General features: G+C 36.8%; 1 protein-coding gene and 1 long non-coding RNA gene across 11 annotated transcripts in view; one reads left to right on the top strand and one right to left on the bottom strand.

Moving 5' to 3' along the window:
• The window catches only part of Stag1 (STAG1 cohesin complex component), a 385,686-nt gene that overhangs the window by 86,379 nt on the left and 275,407 nt on the right, over positions 1 to 23,900 (bottom strand). For all 10 annotated transcript variants that reach the window (XM_006243631.3, XM_039081553.2, XM_039081554.2 and 7 more), the window contains 6 exons: positions 14,762 to 14,879; positions 7,564 to 7,667; positions 5,117 to 5,209; positions 4,932 to 5,021; positions 4,587 to 4,790; positions 3,368 to 3,438 (listed from right to left, as the gene is read on the bottom strand). In XM_006243631.3, the coding sequence (XP_006243693.1) occupies positions 3,368 to 3,438; positions 4,587 to 4,790; positions 4,932 to 5,021; positions 5,117 to 5,209; positions 7,564 to 7,667; positions 14,762 to 14,879 (680 nt within the window). The remainder of the gene's footprint in view (positions 1 to 3,367; positions 3,439 to 4,586; positions 4,791 to 4,931; positions 5,022 to 5,116; positions 5,210 to 7,563; positions 7,668 to 14,761; positions 14,880 to 23,900) is intronic.
• Positions 15,369 to 22,466, top strand: LOC134480221 (uncharacterized). The gene is made up of 2 exons (XR_010054466.1): positions 15,369 to 16,045; positions 16,081 to 22,466. It is a non-coding gene; the product is annotated as an uncharacterized LOC134480221 (long non-coding RNA).

Below are 23,900 nucleotides of genomic sequence, written 5' to 3'. Positions count from 1 at the left end.
CAGACCACCACAGACTAAAGCTGCTCTTCAATAACAATAAGGAAAGAACGCCCACATATACATGGAAGTTGAACAGTGCTCTACTCAGTGATAACTTATGGTCAAGGAAGAAATAAAGAAATTAAAGACTAATTAGAACTTAATGAAAATGAAGGTACAACATACCCAAACTTATGGGACACAATGAAAGCTGTGCTAAGAGGAAAACTCATAGCTCTGAGTGCCTGCAGAAAGAAACAGGAGAGAGCATATATCAGCAGCTTGACGGCACACCTAAAAGCTCTAGAACAAAAAGAAGCAAATACACCCAGGAGGAGTAGAAGGCAGGAAATAATCAAACTCAGAGCTGAAAGCAACCAAGTAGAAACAAAAAGGACCATAGAAAGAATCAACAGAACCAAAAGCTGGTTCTTTGAGAAAATCAACAAGATAAATAAACCCTTAGCCAGACTAACCAGAGGGCACAGAGAGTATATCCAAATTAACAAAATCAGAAATGAAAAGGGAGACATAACTAAAGAATCAGAGGAAATTCAAAAAATCATTAGATCCTACTACAAAAGCCTATATTCAACGAAACTTGAAAATCTGCAGGAAATGGACAGTTTCCTAGACAGATACTAGGTACCGAAGTTAAATCAGGAACAGATAAACCAGTTAAACAACCCCATAACTCCTAAGGAAATAAAGGCAGTCATTAAAGGTCTCCCAACCAAAAAGAGCCCAGGTCCAGACGGGTTTAGTGCAGAATTCTATCACACCTTCATAGAAGACCTCTTATCAATACTATCCAAACTATTCCACAAAATTGAAACAGATGGATCACTACCGAATTCCTTCTATGAAGCCACAACTACTCTTATACCTAAACCACACAAAGACACAACAAAGAAACAGAACTTCAGACCAATTTCCCTTATGAATATCGATGCAAAAATACTCAATAAAATTCTGGCAAACCGAATCCAAGAGCACATGAAAACAATCATCCACCATGATCAAGTAGGCTTCATCCCAGTTATGCAGGGATGGTTTAATATACGGAAAACCATCAACGTGATCCATTATATAAACAAACTGAAAGAACAAAACCACATGATCATTTCATTAGATGCTGAGAAAGCATTTGACAAAATTCAACACCCCTTCATGATAAAAGTCCTGGAAAGAATAGGAATTCAAGGCCCATACCCAAACATAGTAAAAGCCATATACAGCAAACCACTAGTTAACATCAAACTAAATGGAGAGAAACTTGAAGCAATCCCACTAAAATCTGGGACTAGACAGGGCTGCCCACTCTCTCCCTACTTATTCAATATAGTTCTGGGGAATCACTATCCCTGATCTCAAGCAGTATTACAGAGCAATGGTGATAAAAACGGCATGGTATTGGTACAGAGATAGACAGATAGACCAGTGGAATAGAATTGAAGACCCAGAAACGAACACACACACCTAGAGTCCCTTCATTTTTGACAAAGGAGCCAAAACATCCAATGGAAAAAAGATAGCATTTTCAGCAAATGGTGCTGGTTCAACTGGAGGTCAGCATGTAGAAGAATGCAGATCGATCCATGCTTATCACCCTGTACAAAGCTTAAGTCCAAGTGGATCAAGGACCTCCACATCAAACCAGATACAATTAAACTAATAGAAGAAAAAGTGGGGAAGCATCTCGAACACATGGGCACTGGAGAAAATTTCCTGAACAAAACACCAATAATGGCTTATGCACTAAGATCAAGAGTCGACAAACGGGATCTCATAAACCTGCAAAGCTTCTGTAAGGCAAAGGACACTGTTGTTAGGACAAAACGACAACCGACAGATTGGGAAAAGATCATTACCAATCCTACAACTGATAGAGGGCTTATATCCAAATTATACAAAGAACTCAAGAAGTTAGACCGCAGGGAGACAAATTATTAAAAAATGGGGTTCAGAGATAAACAAAGAATTCACAGCTGAGGAATGCCGAATGGCTGAGAAACACCTAAAGAAATGTTCAACATCTTTAGTCATAAGGGAAATGCAAATCAAAACAACCCTGAGATTTCACCTCACACCAGTGAGAATGGCTAAGATCAAAAACTCATGTGACAGCAAATGCTGGCGAGGATGTGGAGAAAGAGGAACACTCCTCCATTGTTGGTGGGATTGCAGACTGGTACAACCATTCTGGAAATCAGTCTGGAGGTTCCTCAGAAAATTGGACATGGAACTACCTGAGGACCCAGCTATACCTTTCTTGGACATATACCCAAAAGATATAAAAAACATATAAAAAAGACACATGCTCCACTATGTTCATAGCAGCCTTATTTATAATAGCCAGAAGCTGGAAAGAACCCAGATGCCCTTCAACAGAGGAATGGATACAGAAAATGTGGTACATCTACACAATGGAATATTACTCAGCTATCAAAAACAATGACTTCATGAAATTCATAGGCAAATGGATGGAACTGGAAAATATCATCCTGAGTGAGGTAAACCAATCACAGAAAACCACACATGGTATGCACTCATTGATAAGTGGCTATTGGCCCAAATGCTTGAATTACCCTAGATGCCCAGAACACATGAAACTCAAGAAGGATGACCAAAATGCGGATGCTTTACTACTTCTTTAAATGGGGAACAGGAATACAATTGGGAGAGGTTAGGGAGGTAATGTTTAGAACAGAGGCTGAAGGAATGCCCATTCAGAGCCTTCCCCACATGTGGCCCATACATATACAGCCACCAAACTAGATAAGATGGATGAAGCAAAGAGTGCAGGCCGACAGGCACCAGAAGTAGACCTCTCCTGAGAGACACAGCCAGAATATGGCAAACACATAGGCTAATGCCAGCAGCAAACCACTGAACTGAGAATAGGACCCCCGTTGAAGGAATCAGAAAAGGACTGAAAGAGCTTGAAGGGGCTTGAGACCCCATATGTACAACAATGCCAACCAACGGGAGCTTCCAGGGACTAAGCCACTACCTAAAGACTATACATGGACTGACCCTGGGCTCCAACCTCATAGGTAGCAATGAATAGCCTAGTAAGAGCACCAGTGGAAGGGGAAGCCCTTGGTCCTGCCAAGACTGAACCCCCAGTAAATGTGATTGTTGGGGAGAGGGTGGTAATGGGGGGAGGATGGGGATGGGAACATCCATATAGAAGGGGAGGTGGAGGGGTTACGGGGATGTTGGCCCGGAAACCAGGAAAGGGAATAACAATCGAAGTATAAATAAGAAATACTCAAGTTAATAAAGATGGAGAAAAAAGAAATACCCAATTTTATCAAGAGGAAAAAAAAAGAAGTCAAATATTATACTACTTGCTAACTTTACGTTAATATTAAATATGACATACTTGTGAAAAGAAGTTAAACGCTTTAAGGTGGAAAGAACATTGTAGATATCATCATCATCAGCTTCTTCACCCTATAAATAAAAAAGCAAAAATGACTTCATTTTCATAGCAACTCACCTTCATATTGAAGCCTATTAATGGTTACCTACCTGAAATCTATTACACAAAATAGCATATTCACTACAGATAAAAACAAATAAAAAGTATAATGGTCACATCTACACATAATCAACTTCTGCTGCTTAATATAATATAATAGCTGTGACATTATATATGTTTGTAAATTCCCTGAAATCATAATTCTATGTGACAGTGTTTTAAACCTCTACTTAGTGTAATCTGTCTCTTAGTACTAAGGACTGACTAGAAACTGGCTGTTTCTCTGAGCACACGCCAGTTACTACTTGAGCTAGTCATATCCTAAAGAAGGTTTAAAGATTATTTACGATGTCACTGATGATCATCTATTTCTATGGCTGTAGAGAAAGTATGATGACCAAAGTGTGGATGCTTTAGTCCTACTTAGAAGGGGAACAAAATAATGCCAGAGTGATGAGGGAGTGGGCGAGCAACGCGTAGAAGTGGGGGCAGGGATGGGAGGGATGGCGGGGGAAGTTGCAGATGGGAAACCGCAAGGGCAGATAACATTTGAAGTGTAAATAAAGAAAATAACTAATAAAAAATAAAGTTATACTTAACACTAAAGAGAAAAATTGTTAAGTTTGAAAAAAACCACAAAATTCTTTAAAAAATAAGTTATATAGATGTCTAAGGAATATCAAAACATAAATTACAGGAATTTCAGATTGCCTTATAGGTAAGAAAGTAAGAACATGATATAGAAAACCACACTAAAAAAATGAGAAAAATTACCAGTTCGCCAAGAGTGCTGCTTCCTTGAGCAAGTTTATCTATCTAATTTAATTTGTATGTTCTGTTCACTAGCACATTATAATGAAGAAGTAATTTAAAAATGTAAATTGGATCCCAGATTAACCCCCCCCCCAAAAAAACCAAATGGTGAATTGTTCTTGAAAGAGGAAAAAGTGTAGCATAAAAAGAAAACTAAAAGGTTGAATTTTACAAGATGTTCTAGTTCAGTGGTAATTGGTAGGCTTTCAGATTAAAAAAAAAAAAAAAAAAAAGAACTGAGTTATATACTCGGCTATTCTGAACAATTATTAGCCAAAATTATTGCACCATCAACATTATAACATACCTCTTGCAATAGGTCTTCTACAGAATGATTGAATCGATCTACAAATTCATCAATGAGCTGGCTCCGAGCAATATCGACTCGATTTTGAATGGTGTACTCTTCACTGCATAAAATGCTGTAGGTTTTACTGCAGGCTTCTAGGACATCTGACTCTACATGTTTCTCTACAACAAACTTAATCTGTTTTAATAAAGCATCCAGGTGCTGAAGAGGGAAAAAAAGAAAAACTGTGACATTTAGATTAATAACGATAATCATCCTTTGTTGAATAACATACGATTAGATGAAAATGAAAAAATCCAGTTACTAAAACTACTTTCCCAGGAGAATCTCAGAGCGTCTTACCTTTTCCATCCGACCTGTGCTGTAGATTTCCAGATCAAAATACTGTGGAATCTGCAGCAAGTTCGCTACCTTCTCTGCATCTGCAGAATACTAGAGGACACAGCAAAGGAGACAGAGTGATTGCATTAACAGGGCACGGAAGCAAACTCAGGCATTATTATCATGAAACTAAGAATGTCACATACCTTTGATAGTAACATAGGAAGTGTAATGATAAAATGTTCAGTTAATTTATTTCTATCATCAATTTGAGTTTTCCTTTCTTTGGCTGTTAGCACCTAGAAACAAATTGAAATGATAAAAGAGTTTATTTGACAATTTAAAAATTAAAAATGTTAATGTAAAAAGCTGAAACATTGACAGATAATATAACATGAAATTGAAGAGAATATAAAAGACTTTGTTTAAGATTAATTTGACTTCTGAATTATAATAATTACTTAGTTCAACTATTTAAAAATAGAATTAAAAATTGTTAGGATATATTTAGGTCAGCAATAATGGACATAGAGTGCTATTTATGTGAATGTGTATTTCTTATCTCTAGACAGTATACATGCCTAGAAGAAGTAACAGCCTATTATTAACTTCAATACAATTTACTGTTGAGATTCTGATCCTATCAGTCAGTAGGAAGGAACCATAGCTCACTAGAGAAATAAATGTTCGGTTATTGTGGAAGAACAGAATGGAACCTAGAGTTCAAAATAAATTTCATGGTCCCCATTCCCTGGTATTAGAGAATAAGACTAGGGCATTAAAAGTAAAGCAGTGTCATCTTATTGTTAATTATTTGCCTTGGGAAAGGTCAGCAGCCATGTCATGAGAACGCTCACACATCCCTAGCAGCATGGGGCTGTGGAACAGAGAAGCTCGGATACCTTACCAAGTATCAGGGAATACTTGGCATCCACAGTGGAAGTCATATGGACAGGATTATGTCATGACAGTCCACCCAGAGAAGCCAAACAGAAAATAAGCCATTAATGAATTTCAGAACAGTGTGTGAAATAATGGAGGCTTATAAGGGTAGTCTATAAGTTTTATAATTACTTGTTCTATCTGGGCAGTTTATTCTGAATGAAGGGAAGTGTTTAAAAAAAAAAGGCAACATCTGTGAAAGGGCTAGAAATTATCGCTAAAAGCAAATTATTTGTCAAATTTGAAGCTGACTACTAATCAGCAATGCTAGCCACATCAATACTAATTTTTTCTCTATATAACTTTAAAACAAATAATATATTTAACTTCATACTTGATAATTAAGATTATGACTTTTAACAGATGACTTAAAATAATAAATTACTATTTCTAACCATATTAAGCAATAATACTTTAGCATCATTTTAAATGCAGTTCATACTTGTCTCAAAGATTGTTATTTTATAACTTGTTAAAATAAGAATTACAAAGACAAATTACATTCATTTGATATGGTCAAATGTCGTTCTTTTAAATACCAAATAATCTACTTCTACATTATAAATTTGGTTCATTGAACTCTTGTAGTCTCATTTAACATGTTTCTCTATATGTATGTTTTCTTGTTTAAATAATGTTTCTCTTTATGTATATGTGTACATATGTGGTATGTGTGCAGTCAGTACCACTGATAAAATTACACAAATTGCTAACAAAGATTGAGAGGAAGGGGAGGAATGGCTGTGTTTTATACACCTGGGGATAGGATGCTACAGAAAAACTCTTGTTGCTTTTACCTGTAACTTTATTTTTAAATTTAAAGTAGGGTCTCCTGATCACAAAGCCCCATTTTTGTATCCAGAGGGACAGAATTACAAGCGTGCTTCTCCATGCCCAGCAACTTCATCAGGTAGGTACTTTTGACACAATTTTTAGTTTTACACTAACTATTGCAAAAGAATTTTCTTATGTCTTTCATATCAAGAGAAGAGTTTCTTAATCGGTGTATATGAAACTTATTGCTTGCTACATGTATTATCAGTCACTTATTACATGTAAGGAAACTATACATACACAGATATCTATTTATCTAAAAATTATACAGCTGCTAACCAGAAAAGCCTTTAATATACCTTTAGTCCTAGCAGAGGGATTAAAGGGAGACAGAGGCAGGCAGACCTCTATGAGGCCAACCAAGTCTACAGAGTGAGTTCTAGGAGAGTCAGAGCTACATGATAGAGTATGCTCTATTTCATATACATTTTCTGTGTGTTTTGCCTGCAAGTATGTCAGTGCTCTATGTGCCACATGGTACCATGAAAGCCAGAAGGCATCTGATACCTGGAGACTAGAGTTTCAGACAGCCTTTAACAGTCATGTGGGTATTAGGAATTCAACTTGGGTTCTCAGGAAGAGCACCCAGTACTTTAAACTTCTGAGTGATTTTTCTAGCACCCCCAACTGCCCCATGAACAATGTGATTTAAACTATACTATAAAATTCTACAGTAGAATCAGACATAGATCCTGGAATAAGAGGAAAATCTATTTTTTCTAGAACTTGAGTCAAGCAGATGAAGCACCATGGCATACATGTGCTATTGGTTAAAAATCCTATTTCTAGGGATACAAATATCAGCAAAATATCAAATAGTCTAGAGTTAATGACATAAATAAGTTTGCCGTAGGCTTTTTACTAATTGAAAACTTACTCTCTTGCCGGTTCCCCTTCCCACTGGAGGATGTGCCTCAGCTGCTTGACGAATTGTACAGACCATTAGCTCTATAAGAGCGCTCTCCTGACGGTCAGACATGGCTGAAATGAACAAAACGTATAAGTGGTTTCAAAATCATATCCTAAGAATAAGATGGTTTATTAAAAACTGCACACACATACTACTCACTATGGGGAATTAGGGTAGCCTCTAATTTTGATACTTTCCTTTTTATTTAGTAAGGGGTTGCTATCATTAGCCAAATAAGAAAACGCATATAAAGCAAGCTCTCTCATCTCTTCTAACATCTAGTTTCTTTTAATACTCACTTTTGAGTAAGGTAATACTAAAATTAATTTCAAATTCTATATTACAATTTCTTTGTGTTTTGTTAAAATGTTGTATCATATATTTAAAAGCTTAACAACATATTTTAATACAGTTTTGGTCAATATTCACATAAAGATATTTTATTTATTTATTTATTTATTTATTTATTTATTTATTTATTTATTTATTTTTTGAGACAAGGTTTCTCTGAGTAGCCCTGGCTGCCTTAGAACTCGCTATGAAGTGTAGGCTGGCCTCAAACTCAGAGATCTGTCTGCCTCTGCCTACCAAGAGCTGGGATTAAAGTTGTGTACTACTATCTCCCAGCTCACATATAGATATTTTAATTTATTAAATAATTTATATAGTACAACTTAATGTGCTAAAAATCCAATCAAATATTTGCAAGTGTTTGATTCCATGAAAATGTTGCAGAAGTCTATCTTGTATTCTATGATTACCATAACATACTCCAGGCCTGGGAAATTATAACACCTTTGGGTTTGTTTTATAAACTGGCATTTCAACAATATTTTGCTTCTTCTTATCTAATAATCAGTGAATATTTTTTCTGTCCCTTCCTTCCCCTACTGTCTTCCCCCTTAAAAAAAGTATTTTATTTATATGTATGTACATATGTACGTATGTACGTACGTACGTATGTATGTGTGTGTGTATGTATGTATGTATGTATGTATGTATGTATGTATGTATGTATGTATGTGTGCATGCATGCATATGCCCATGAAGGCCAGAAGAGAGTGGCAGATTCCCTGGAGCTAGAGTAACAGGCAGTTATGAGTTGCCCAACATTGGTACTGGGAATCAAACTATGGTCTAATGTAAGATCAGTACATGTTCTTAACTGTTGAGCCAATTTTCCAATCCCATTACTCACTGTCCTTCTCCTCCTCCTTCCTCTTCCTCTCTAGAAATGAAGGCTCATTATGTTACCAAGAGAAGTCTTGAACTTATGGTTTCAAGAGATCCTTTCACCTGAGCACCTGGGATTGTGGTCACATGCTACCACACTAGACTGTAATTTCTCCATTTTTCTATCTTAATCGATTCATGAATATTCTCTTGTACTAGTGACCAACTGTAATTTAGAACTGTTTGTGTGTGTGTGCGTGCGTGCGCGCACGTGCGCGCATATGAGTACAAGTGTCTGCCTGTACACGTTACAAGAGACATCAGATTCCCTGGAGTAGGAGTGACAGTCAGTTGTGAAATGCCTGATGTGAGTGCTGGGAACTGATCTCAGCTCCTTGGAAGAGCCTCAAGCTCTCTTAACCACTAAGCCATCTCTTCAGCCCCAAAGCTGTTTGTTTCTAAATGAAATATTCTCTTCAGTTTGTCTTCTGCCATTTAACTGTTAAGAGTCTAAATCAGGAAGATTTTGTTAACACCCATATAGTCACTTTTGTTTCCTTTTGGTTTTGGCTTCTGAGTTTCTTTAGTTCTTCAAAGATATCTCTGTTCTAGAGATTAGAGAAATGTGTTTTCTTTTATCTCACTTCTCTCTTACTCTTCTTTTATTCCCCCCACCCCTGACCTGTCCACTTTTGTATTTAACCTGTTTGGCATTTATTTTGGCCATCAATAGGATAGCAATTAAACAATTTTGTTTTCAAGTCAGTACTTAACACCACAGCATTACACTGCCTCCTAAACATATGCTTACAAGTTTATATAAAATTTAAGAGATTTTTGTTTACTCCCTGTTCCAAATTGAAGTTTTATAATTTAAGTCCAAATTCAGTGAAATAATGAATGAAATTGCAAGAAAAGTGAATCCTACACTGAGGAAAACTCACGTGATTGCAGCCTTTTAGCTATAACAGACAACTTTTCACTTTGATAATTAGTTTATGTCACTTAATGACACATGCCCCTCCACACTTTACTTCTGAATTCACTTGTCTTTAAGCATAGATTTTAAGTTCAACTTGGATACTTAGTTTCTTTCTCTCCCTTTAACATATACTTTAATACATATATGTTTATATTTATACATCATATATGCATAAATAAATAAAGAGGAATAAAAGGAGAGATTTCAGGGAAATAGGTATAAAAATGAAAATATGAGGTTTAAGTGTCTACTATTTTCAAATAAACAGAGATAAAAGCAACATAAAATAACCACCTATTCTTTCTGTGACCCAAATACCTAGCACATGAATGTATAGATATGTTTTTTTTTTGGGGGGGGGGATACTGTACAGCCTTGGCTGACCTGGAACCCACTTTGTAGACCAGCCTGGTTTGAGCTCACAGGTCCACCTGCCTCTGCCTCTCAAGTACTGGGATTAAAGGCATGTGTCACTACCACCTGGGTGTAGGTATATCTTAATGCAATCTTTCTTTTAAATCAACATTTGTATCATAAGAGAAACACCAAAACTACTACTGTCTCAGAAAAACATGAGTAATTTCAAATTTTAAGTTATATATCTGTAGTCTATACAGCACCTAATCATTATTATTATATTTAAAAGATTTTTATTTAATAACTATTTTCCAAGTCTGGATCTTCATTTAATCAACAATGAAGGAATTATAATGCCATAATGTAAGTGTATTTTTAAAAATTCATTTTAAATATTTATTTTTGTTTAATGTACATTGGTGTTTGCATGCATATGTGTCTGTGTAAGGTGTTAGAGTCCCTGGAAATGGAATTATAGGCAGGTATGAGGAGCCATAATACTCAGCTCTCTAACTCATGTTCCCAGGGATTCAACATCCTCTTCTGGCCTCCAAAGGCACTGTCCTCATATTGGGCATTTGTTACCCAGTTTTATGTAATGTGACACGATCTAGAGTCATTTGGGAAGAGGACTCCCCATTAAGAAAATGCATCCTGGCAAATCTATAGATTTTCTTCACTAGTGATTGATGTGTGAGAACCCATAAAATTATAGGTAGTGCTACTCCTGAACAAGGGATCGTGGATGATGTAGGAAAGCAAGTTGAGAATGCCTTGCAAAGGAAGGCAGTATAAAGTGCTCCTCCATAGGTTCTACTCCTGTTCCTGCCTCCAGGTTGTTGCCCTGGTTTCCCTCAGAGATGGACTTAGAAGCTTAAGGTGAAATAAACCCTTTTCCCCAAGCTGCCTTTGGTCATCATGTTTTATCACAGCAATAGACACCTTAACTTAGACTCACACTGGTACCAGGTTGTAGGGTATTGCTGTGACAGATGTGAGAGTGTTTTTGGAAGGAGCATGGAAGGACTTTGGGCAGAAAAGCCACAGAGTGCCAGGGCCTTGTGCTTGCTAGGAAAGCGCTCTACCACTGAGCTAAATCCCCAATTCCAGAAAGTCTTAAAATTACTTCAACTATTACTTGACTTTCGTCTGCCTTCCTCATAAGAATGAAAGATGCATATGGGCAACCAGCAGATCTAGTTTAATATAGTACGCTTAGTACTTAGGGTTAATATTTGGCAAATGAAAAATCAGGCAATAATTTTTCTTATTAAAACAGTTAAACTGTAAAACAATTTATGAACCTATTGCAGTGCATGTATGTCTGTGTATTTCTTTCTGTCTCTGTATGTATACAAATGGTGTACACAAGTGCTTGTGCAGTTGGAGAACCAAGCTCAGGAGTCATTTCTGGGCTGCCACAGTCACCTTGTGTGATCTGGAGATTGAACACTATATAACAATGGCTGGTTTGAAACTCATTATTTAGACCAGGCTGGACAGGAATTCATATAGATCTGCCTGCCTCTGCCTCAATGAATTCTACGATTAAAGTGTTAACCATAATATATGGCTCCTGAAGAATTCTTTTACTTCGTTTTCTTCATCTGTCAATCAAGTCACAGAATTTTAGCTTTAGAAATGACCAAAGAAGATTTAGACAAATGTCCTCATATTTCAGTTCAATATAGTGAGACTCAGAGAAATGGAATGAATAGTCGCTAGGTTTTTGCCTTATGGTGGCAAATGTGCTAACTTACTACAAACTCACCCAGTTTGCATTTTACTGAAGAACACAAACACAGAAGCACCCACACCCATACATATAGTAGCACTTAAAAAATACTATAACACATTCTTAAAACCACTGCTAGTATTTTACAATATCTCTAATCTTTTAGCATTTAACTAGGGTTTTATTACTGAAACTGTAACATACTTCTATTTAAAAAGTAACTCTATTTCTTTTAAATATAAGTTCAAATTAAGTTGCCTTTTAAACTTATTTTGAATTTATCTCTTCAAAGTAAGTTACTGTTAAGATTTTATTACTTGAAAAACATGACAAAACATTTAGGGAAGAAAGCTGATTTGATGCCACTCCATGCAAGAGCTTCTATATGTTACAGGACACAGGCAAAAATATATGAACAAATTGAGTTGTTACATAAATACAAGGTTGCATTTGTTAGGCATCATCTAGCAAGACGTCATACTCTAAAAGGGGGCAGGATCTGGTGTGGGGAAGACAGGAGAGAAGCCCAGAGGACCAGGAGAATGAGTGTAAATCTTCAGCTGTCAGGGTGGGGAGCAGGGGAGCCTCTAGAAAATCCCAGAGACCTGGGATATGAGAGGCTTCCATGACGCAATGGGGATGACCTTAGCTGAAATGCCCAACAGTGGGGAAATGGCACCTGAAGAGACCACCTCCAGAAGACAGGGCTCATATAACTAAAGGGCCCAGAGACAGTATCCAAACTAACAATGTCAGAAAAGAAAAGGGAGACCTAACAACAGAAATGGAGGAAATTAAAAAAAAAAAATCACATCCTACTACAAAAGCCTATACTGAGAAAAACTGGAAAATCTAGGTAAAAGGATGGTTTTCTAGACAGGTATCACATACCAAAATTAAATCAAGAGAGGGTAAACTTTCTAAACAGGCCCATATCCCATAAGAAATAGAAGTCATTAAAAACCGCCCAACCAAAACAGCCCAGGGCCAGATGGATTTAGGTCAGAATTCTAAATTCTACCAGACTTTCTTTTTTTTCTTTTTTTTTCTTTTTTTCTTTTTTTTTTTTTTCGGAGCTGGGGACCGAACCCAGGGCCTTGCGCTTGCTAGGCAAGCGCTCTACCACTGAGCCAAATCCCCAACCCCTCTACCAGACTTTCAAAGAAGACCTGAAACCAATATTCTCAAACTATTCCATAAAATAAACAGAAGGAACACTACCTAATTCATTCTATGAAGTCACAATTACTCTGATACCTAAACCACACAAGGTTCCTACTAAAAAAGAGAACTTCAGACCAATCTCGCTTATAAATATCAATGCAAAAACAATAAAATTCTTGCAAACCGAATTCAAGAACACATCAAAATCATCATTCACCACCATCAAGTAGGCTTCATCCCAGGAATGCAAGTTTGGTTCAATATAGGAAAATACATTAATGTAATCCAACACATAAACAAACTCAAAGAAAAAAAACATATGATCATCTCCTTAGATGCAGAAAAAGCATTTGACAAAATACAACACCCCTTCATGTTAAAGGTATTAGAGCAGGAATTCCATGCTTATACCTAAACATAATAAAAGCAATGTACTGCAAAACAACAGCCAATATCAAATTAAATGGAGAGATACGTGAAGCAATCCCACTAAAATTGGGGACAAGACAAGGCTGCCCACTCTCCCCATATCTATTCAATATAGTACTCAAAGTGGTAGCTAGAACAATAAGACAGCAAAAAGAGATCAAGGGGATACAAATTGGCACAGAAGAATTAAAGGTATCCCTATCTGCAGATGATTTGATAGTATATGTAAGTGATCTCAAAAATTCTACCAGATAACTTCTCCAGTTGATAAACAACTCCAGCAAAGTGGCCGGATATCAAATTAACTCAAATAAAGTAGCAGTCTTTCTTTACACAAATGATAAACAGGCTGAAAAAGAAATTAGAGAAACAACTCCCTTCACAATAGCCACAGATAATATCTTCAAATTTTTTGACCCAGAATTTTTTCTTGTGTAAAGGAAATGCAGGGACAAAGAGAAGCAGAGATTGAAGGAAAGCTCGTTCTGTGACAAGCCTAACTTGAGATCTATCCCATGAGCAGGCACCAAACCCTGGCACTATTAATAATGCTATGTTTTACTTGCAGACAGGAACTAGTATGGCTGTCCTCTGAGAGGCTCTACCAGCAGCTGACTGAGACAGAGGTAGATACAGCCAACCACTGGACTGAGGTTTGGGATTCCTATGGAAGAATTAGGGGAAGGACTGAAGGAACTGAGGGGGATGGCAACCCCATAGGAAGAACAACAATATTAACTAACCCAGACCCCTGGGAGATCCCAGTGACTAAGCCACCAACCAAAGAGCATAGATGGGCTGGTCCATGGCCCCTGGCACATACATAGCAGAGCACTGCCTTGTCTGGCCACAGTGGGAGAAGATACGCCTAATCCTGTAGATATTTGATGCCCTAGAAAAGGGAGATTCTGGTGGTGGTGATGTGCTGGTGGTGAGGTAAAGGTGGGTAGAGGATCACCCTCTCAGAGACAAAGGGGAGGGGCATGGGGTGAAGAACTCTGGGAGGAGGGGAAACATTAGGCATGTAAATAAATAATTTAATAAAAAATTAAAAAGATTTACTTTTGAAAAGTAAACATTAAACATATTTTATATCTCAATTCAGCAATCAGAATTTCTTGAATATTATACAACTCATGGACTTTGGAAACACCTTGTGCAACACAGTGATTGTGTTAATACGGAAAGATGTTTAAACTTGAGAAATTCTTATTTATTATAGGAATCACGTTCCAGTAAAGAAAAACATCATATTTATACAGAAGATATTACATTTATCAATGGAAATATAAGAAAATAAAAATAGACTTGTTAAAATACTATACCTTCCTCTCCTTGAACAGGTTCTTCTAATAGTAACTCTGTCATACATTCCCAGTCTTTCAACAGTTCTTGAGAGCTCTCCCACAAGCTGTCCACCAAGTAGGCTGCATGTTCATGTAACTAAAATTAACAAATTGAAAGTGACCACAGAACATTTAAAAAAAGAACTACTAATAATATTGTGAATGAAATAATTTTCTCAACAATTAAATCAGTTGGTCTCAAGAGTTCTAAGAACCATTCAAAACAAGAATAAAAAGAATCTATGTATGTGTATATACATATATACAAACACAAACATACACATCCACATGCTGTGATACGGACATAGTATGCTGAATTAGCTGACTTTTTGAACTATATCAGTAGTTAGATTGCAGATCTCCTATATTCTAATGACTCATGTACCAATGAAGAAATAGACATCTAATTAGAATTCATGAAATAAGCTGAATCTAGGTTAGTTTCATTAGTTTCTATTTAGATCTATTTCTGGGTATGTCTGTGGTACATGTGCCATGGCATACCTGTGGAGGTCATAGGCTTGGGGTGTAAGAGCTCAGCGGACAAATCCACCTTAGTAAGACTCACTTGTTCACTACTGTACGGGCTGGGCTGCCGTGCATAAGGACTTTCCTCACACTTAGTCTGTTTTTCTTTAGCCATTTGAAGTACTGGCATACCTTGTCATCTTAGTTCCTCTCATTTTCCTCTTTCCTATTCTCATTGTGCTTACTCTCGTCTCACTCTTATTTTCTACTTGTAATGGCTTTCTTAGTTTTCTCCTACAGTAAGAAAACATAATTCAGCTCCTTAATACACGTCAAACCAAACTCTTCCACACCTAGTCATTAAACCCTAAAGCCCATTTTACCGCTGCAGGCACTGTTCCAGCTGCTGTTGATACTTCTACTACTAATGATGACACCTTCCCATCCTTGTGTCAAAGACTTTCAACTTTTGAGGCTCGTGATATTCAGTTAGCCAACATTTGTAATTCATTTTATGATACAGATCACAACTCATTTTGAGTTCCTAAACTAATTTAATTTACTGTGAGAAACGTTTCAAAAATGATCCAAGTACATACAAAGGGTAAATATTATTTCAATGCTGGGGACTGAGCCCAGAGCAGTGTGCACAAGCCAAGATTTTCGGAAAGCTGCATTTCCAACTCTCAACTGTATTTAAATATGTTAATATTGTATCTTCACTGTAACAGTATCTCCAAAACTATGAAACACCTCTCCAGGTTTACTGATTATCCAGGTTTCCTGGTTATCCAGGTTTAACTGGTTATCCAGGTTTCCTGGTTATCCAGGTTTCCTGGTCTCCAGGTTTACTGGTTATCTTCTGCTACCTAGGCACTGGCGATCTAACACTTGAACTGTTTTTCTCACTCATTCATTTCATTGGATGATCTGTAGATGATTCTATCTTCTACCTTAATTTGCTACTTTATTTTTTTTTACTGCATTTAATATCTCATACACTGGCTCCAGTAATATTTAGAAAATCCACAAACATGCATGCAAGAGTAGGTGGACCCTTCTGCCCCAACTCCCAGTGAGTTTGTCAAAGCCAGAGAAAGTAATACTAACTAGCAAAATCTTTTCTGGGGGTGAGGTTGGAGAGAAAGGTTTGTAATGTGACAGCTCTAGACTTTCCAGTCACCCATCTTGAAGAAAGTGTTCCTAGATCATCACTAGTACCATTCCTAAAGTGACAAGAACAAGGGGCATTACAACTTGGGTGTCAAATATAAAAATAGAAGCAGGACATCCAAAGCATTCAAACTAATGTCATTGAGCCTGTGCTAAAAAGTCTGCGGAGTGGGTACATGTTAGCTAGAGGAGAATTTAAAACTGTTGGCAGTGACAACAGCATAGCCATCCAATATGTACTTACTGATACTGGACTGCGTACTTCAAAATGTACAGTGGCATGCATGTTACTACTACAAAAACCAAGAGTATTAAATATGTTTCTATGATTAAATATATTCTTATGCTTGACTAAATATACATATTTGGCTGAAGTGAGGGGTTATATTTAACAGATTAAACTTTTAAAAATAGAAGCTATGTCTTTTTGACTCCTTTAACATTGTTGGTCTTTAATTCTGATTTAACTTTTATGATTGTAACTTTCTTGCTTTTTAAAAGCACTTGTTATCTAGCTCATTATTTATAAACTTTCTGTGCTATTTTGACTAAAATATGCTTTTAAGTAGCATTCAGCTGTTTTTAATTTTCCTTAGTGCAATTTCAAAGGACAATGCCTTTTTCTTTTAGCACATCATGTTACATTTACATTTTCTGGGATGACCAATAGTAGAAATATTTGTGGTATTTACTTTCCCTATTCTAATTAATAGTACTTAACTGAGTGTTTTATTCCCTCCCACCCCCCACCAAGTAAGTTTTTCTTGCTTTAAAATTTGTTGCCTTTTTCTGCATTTGAAATGAGATTTCAATTACAAAATAACAAACTATTCTCAAAGGAGGGTATGAAAACTGTTAGATAGCTCTTGGCATAGTACAAAGAAGGCTCTATGAGAAGACAGACAGAGGCCCATAGTGTCAGAAATGCTCATAAGAAGCTAACCTCCCCGTGGGGTGAACAGTACTGTCACACAGGGAAAGACTGGTCAGTACCTGTGTGCTGGGTGTGGCAGCACTTGAGTTCCGGTTCTACACAGCAATATAATTGTTTTACAGTTAAGAGTTCTTGGTTTGCACGGATTACAAAGTGGCTGGACCAATTTACTGCCTTTCAAATGCTCTCATAGAGCTGATGGATGACCTAACAGACTTTAGCAGGTCCATACTTCAGCAATGGTGTATAACTGAGGCTGAATATATAGGTCAGCTAAAATCCAAATGCCCTTCTGCATTCCTCTTACTACTAAGGTAAACAAGGTTTTTATAACTTGCTGGAAACAATGTAGGCATTTAAGTAACTTTCCATGGTCTAAACTAGAGTTCACTTTCATTGGGAATACCCTTCCTTGTTGTGAAAAAGAACTGATGTTTGCCACCTTCTGTATTACAGAATCTGTAAGAAGCACACTGGGTGGGATGAGGTAGCTGAAATAGAAGACATCAATATTGCCTTGAACAGGTACCTGCAAGTTATTCAGAGGGTCTAGCTTCATGACAGGGCCCAAAGTACTGAGAGGCAGAGACATGAATGTTGATTTGGTAACAGTGGAGTATCATGACCAAAGACGTGCTTGGGGAGATATCAAAGCTGTTCTTGGTAGACTGTACTGTCACACAATGCAGAGTTTTAGTAGAGAAGTTTATTTCCATGTAGATGTACCTGTAGTGGTATGTTAATGTTCCCTAAATCTCCAAGCTTTTGTCCTTTAACTCTTCCCAACCTGTGGACTGCTGTTTTGTCCTATAGACACTGTCCTTCCCCTTAATCCCTATCTCATCCACTTAGATGCCAAGATTCAAATCACAGGACTTGGATCTTCACAAATCTGTTGACAGCTATGATGTTTGTGTTTAGGTGACTCTTGGCATAACTCAGTGAAAAAAGGCATCTGTTCCAGGTTGTAAGTCTGTATGTACTGTATAGGAAAGAGAAAGCAAACATCTTCCTGACAGTCAGGGGCAATCACTTTCTTCATATCTTCCTTCTTTGAGTTTGGCTTTTGAGGGGGTGGGGTGGCTTGAGACAGGGTCTCACTAGACATCTCTGGCTGTCTTAGAACTCACTGTGTAGATCAGACTACCTTTAATTCCAAAGATTTGTCTATCAGCATCCTCAGTGCGGAGATTAAAGACATGTGCCACTATAACAGGGTGACTTTGGCTTTTAATTTAAAAATGTCTCCCTTTTTAACTGGTTGTGAAGTACTAGAAATCAGTCACGATTTGGGATAGAACATGCACCAGAGGCAAGGGTACGGAGGGAATGATAACCAGAGAGCCTAGCTTAATAGGCTGTTCCTTTTACAATTCTCTCTCTGGGACTAAATGTTGTAATTTTCATTCAATTTTATTTTATTTTTTGATATATTTTTCTATTATCAGGCTTGATGTACATTTTACTTCTTTAATTACAACATTATGCTTCTACAGTTTTAAGAATTAAAAAATTGATTAAATATCAGTTATACTTAGCCCCAAAACTTTAGATTTAGTTACCAAAGCTTCCTACATTTGTGTTTCTTTTACTGTACTCAGCTTCCATTTTGTTAGAAAAAAATCCTCAATGATTTGCAATATAGAGTTCATAGAAAACTTATGAACCTTTAAAACCACCATGCTTCCATTCTTTCTACAGAGTTCCTGTTACATAATAAAACAAAACTATAAATTTGCACGTCTCTGTTTTCTCTGTCATATTTGAATCACTGCCTCAAATGATAGAATTCTAGTTTAAGCTTTCTTTCATAAAAGTCTCCTTATAACTTAGGGATATGAACTAAGTTTTCTCATTACTATATTGTCATTACTTCTTTTTCAAGTTTTATATACTCTTGTTTGTTAATTTGTGTCAGCAAATTTATTTCAAGACCCTGGCTGGCTTCCTTGGCTGACAGGGAAAGGGAGAAATCTGTAATCAAACAGGATTTCTGTCAGTGATATGCACTAGAAGGTATGTAATTCTCTGCCCTTCTGTTTGCCATAAATTGCCTGAGCATCCATTTAATTTAATTTACTTTTTTTATTTTATTTTTAGGACACACTACATAAATCCTAAATGCCCTGGATTAGCAGTTCTAAGATGAACTAGCTCAGTCCAGTGGCAGCCATTTAATCACGACTCCTGTTATATATACATTCACTAGCCTCCACTGTTCTCACTAGTGAGTGTCTCAGAATTCTCTGAGAAAAGTCTAAGTTAATAAAACGGAATGCTTTAGTTTTGATCATGAAGATATAAGTTATTTGTTATATTTTATTGCTTTTACAGTCTTCATCCTTTTGGAAACTGGTAATGTCTCTCTCATCTTGACTGATTTGGCCTGAGGTTTTTGATGGAGGATTTGATGACATATTTCAGTTTTTTGGGGGTGGTGGTGCAGCGAACTTTATTAATGGTATTCAAGAGAGAAGGGAGGGCTCCCTAGGCCCCTCCTGCTATTATGGGGTTCTGGGATAGAAATTGTGAGGGAGAGACTCAGTGTTCGGGGCCGAGTTGGGACGGGACTCATCAGCAGCCGAGGGCCTCTCTCTTGCTCTCAGTGTCTTTGCTGGGATGGGGTGGGTGGTCCAGGGTTTCTTACTCCTTGGAGGTCATGTAGGCCATGAGGTTCACCATCCTGTTGCTGTAGCTGTATTCACTGTCATACCAGGAAATGAGCTTTATAAAGTTGTCATTGAGAGCAATGCCAGCCCCAGCATCAAATAGCATCAGTTTTCTTTGAAAAAAAATTTATTTTTAAAACATTTTTTTAATGTTTTCCCTATTTGTTTTTATAAATACCACATGTGTACCTGGTGCCCTGAGAGGCCAGGTTTTTGATACTCTGGAACTGGACTTTACAGATAGTTAGTTGTAAGTTACCATATAGGTGCTAGAGACTGAATCTGGCTATTCCAGGAGAGCGGCACATGATTTCACTAAGCTTCTCTCCAGCTGTAGAATCAGTATATTTTCAGATGATTTTCTTTCCTGTGCTTTAAAATTTACTGTCATCATTCTTACCACAGAAGTTTGCTTATAGTAATCAATATTCTTATTGTAGATGCTAAATTTGGACATTTACTTATTTTTTGGACTGTAAGATGATGATGGTACAGTACAGTGCTGTGGTACTCTTTATTGACAATCTGAATGAATTTGGAGACATAGGAGACATATGTCTGGGATTTTCTTTTCAGAAGACTTCTAGAGAGGTCTAACTGTAGGAAAGGCCCACTCTGATATGGGAGGGACTGTATCATTTGTAGAGTTACAAGTTGAGCAACAACATTAATCTCTCTTTGCTCCCTAACTGCAAGTGCAATACAACAAATTCTACTGCCACGTTTTCCCATCCAGGAAGAACTGTATTTTCACAAACTGTAAACCAAACCAAGCCTTTCCTTCCTTAAGCTGCTTTGCCAGGTATGCTGTTATAGCAACAAGAAAAATAATCAATACAAAAGTTGTATCAAGGGCTGGAGAGATGGCTCAGTGGTTAAGAGCACTGACTGCTCTTCCAGAGGTCCTGAGTTCAAATCCCAGCAACCACATGGTGGCTCACAACCATCTGTAAAATGAGATCCGATGCCCTCTTCTAGTGTATCTGAAGACAGCTACAGTGTACTCATATATAATAAATGAATAAATAAATCTTAAAAAAAAGGAAAAAAAAAGTTGTATCAAGGGGTACGGATCCTGCCTCAATAAACCTGAATGTATAGTTCACAGGCCTTTGGAAGTGGTCTCTGAAAGAAATGTGGAAGCGTTTAGAGCTAGACTAGAAAAGCTTCAGAATGAGCTAAGCAGAGCTTCAGGAGCCATTCTGGCCAAAGTGTAGAACAGCTGGTACTGACAGAAAAGTGAAAAGGAAAGATTGTGCTAAACGTTTCAAGGGCAGTAAAACTAGTAGGAATTAGAATAAAAGTCATTCATAATGCAATGTTCAATAAATGTGGCTACTTTCTGTCCATGTTTCAAGAACCTAAGTGTGACTGAATTCAATGACCACAGCCTAGATTGTTTAGCGGTAAAAACTTCAAGTCAACATAGTATTCGGCTACTGTATAGTATTGCTCAATACTTACTGCCAGATCTAAGGAGAATGAAGACTGAAAAAGTACAGTTTTGGGGAGGAAAGGCACATCACTAAGCTTAAAGCTGAAGACAAGGCTGGTGTAAAGAAAAATCACTTTAACAGATCACATATTGAAACGTCAGGAAAAGTATTCTGAACACAACATCTAACCTACTAAAAGGCTAGCTTATAAAAATGAAAATTTATTTGAACGAGAATGCACGTAAAAGGGCTGCATGCCTGAAAACAACTGCCTAGTTGTTTACATGTTTTACATGTTTAGCCTCTAAGGCATACTATAGCAATAGCAGAAGACATCTCCAATAGTCAGAACTTGGGAACATCATCCCCATGGTGCTGGTATAGCCAATATTAGGCTACACAATATGTGGAAGGGTAAGATTCTCGCCACGGAGTCATTTTGTGAAACTGTAGTGAGGTTCAAATGGTAACAGAGATGGTAAAATGTTGGAGATGCCAAGACCATGTAAACTACATTAAGAAAAGCTGCAGGCAAAAATAGTCCTAGCCAAAGAGAGGTCATATGTGCTGCAGAAAGAAAAAAATAGTCTACTCAAGGCTACCAAAGTCTAGGTGATGCTACATAGCTGCAAGACACTGAGTACAGGGTTTAGTTATTACCCAGTTGGGTTTTATTCTGATTTTTTTCTTGCTATAACCCTATACTTACCTTTAAGAACAGAAATGCTTATTGTTTGCCTTTGTATATTAGAAATATATAATTTGCTTTATTTTATACAGACTTGTAGTTAATTCTGTCAAGTCCCAGAAGAGACCTGGGATGTCTCAATAGCATTGATACTACTGAAGACTATCGATAGTTGGACTGAAAGCACTTTGCATTATGAGATGGATGTAACTCTTTTTTTTTTTTGGTTCTTTTTTTTCGGAGCTGGGGACCGAACCCAGGGTCTTGCGCTTCCTAGGTAAGCGCTCTACCACTGAGCTAAATCCCCAGCCCCGAATAGTGGAATGTTATAACCTGAAAGTGATGTATTTGGGTGTCAAGATAAGAAGTTGATCCATGATAGGTAATCTTCACGGTCAACCTGACTGAATTTATAATCACCTGGGAGACATAAAAGATGTGTCATTGAGGAAGTTTAAAAAAAGAGGTTCAACTATGAAAGAAAGAACCATGCTATAGTTCTGAAGATCAGACTGAATTAAAAGGTAAAAATGAGAAAGCAAGCTGAGTACCACCATTATCCCTTTCTACTTCTTGAATCCAGAGTCAATGCTAACAGCTGCCCTATTCTCCTGCTGACCGGCTCTCTTTGCCACAACGGACTCTATCTTCTCAAATTATGAACCAAAATAACCATTCTTCCTTCTTTAAGCTAATTCTATCAGATATTTAATAAAATATCTGACAATGAGAAAAGTGACTTATGAGTGCATTCTGTTAAAACCAATAATCAGTTGCTACACAAAAGAATGAGCTATTATAAATTCAATGAGTGTATTAGAAAGGAAAGATTATGTATTGGCTCATTTTCTTGTTACATTTCAAATTTATCCATATCATTAAGCATACAATATTGTCAGTCATGGATGGGATTGATAAAATGTTTAGCGAATTTGTCTTCAGACTTATGTGACAACCACAGAGCTTGAAGATCTTAAATTAATTTGGACTATCATAAAACAAATTTGAGATTAAAAAATTGTAACAACAGCAAGAATAACAAGGAACTTCCATTGTGAGTCAAAGATGGAGCTCTGAGAAGGACTTAAAGACATTTTCAACGACTGTTACACCACAGCGCAGCAGTAAGCCCTTGGGATTTAAAAAAAAAATGGTAACTTTAAAATTACAAGAAATACAACATTCTAAAAAATGGTTACTGGTGTCATCCTGTTATAAATATCAGGTACTGGAAAACGATTTTTATACTCTTCAAGAAAAGAAACAAAATGGCAAATAACTTTAATAAACAGACTACACAGGAAGATAGATATTTAAAAATTTATGTTGAAATTGAAATTATATTTTAATTTTATTCATACTGCTGGTGCACTTTATCTTGTAAGATAAAATTAGAATTCACTTTACAGGCTTTCTTCAAAACTTGTACATCTGATTAAACAATTTCAATTTCCTGGAGATTTTAATTATAATTGGGTATATTATGATTCATCTTCAAACAGCTTCAAATTTGCTGCCAATGTTTTATATCAAGAATGCTCTGCATTTTAACCTCTGGTAGATAGTTAAATACATTATAGGAGTTCAGGACATAATGGAACTTCTAAGAATTTAGTTTATGACAAATCATTTTCAGTTTAAAATCATCAGTCTAAGTGATTAGGTCTAAAATTTCTAAGCATTCCAACATTGGGTCTTTGATTTTGCTCAAAGAAAGTTAATCATTAGCCAGTTTTATGAAATGTGAACA

Source organism: Rattus norvegicus, chromosome 8, assembly GCF_036323735.1.
Source record: "Rattus norvegicus strain BN/NHsdMcwi chromosome 8, GRCr8, whole genome shotgun sequence".
NCBI lineage: Eukaryota > Metazoa > Chordata > Mammalia > Rodentia > Muridae > Rattus > Rattus norvegicus.
This window is presented reverse-complemented; position numbering and strand designations above follow the sequence as displayed.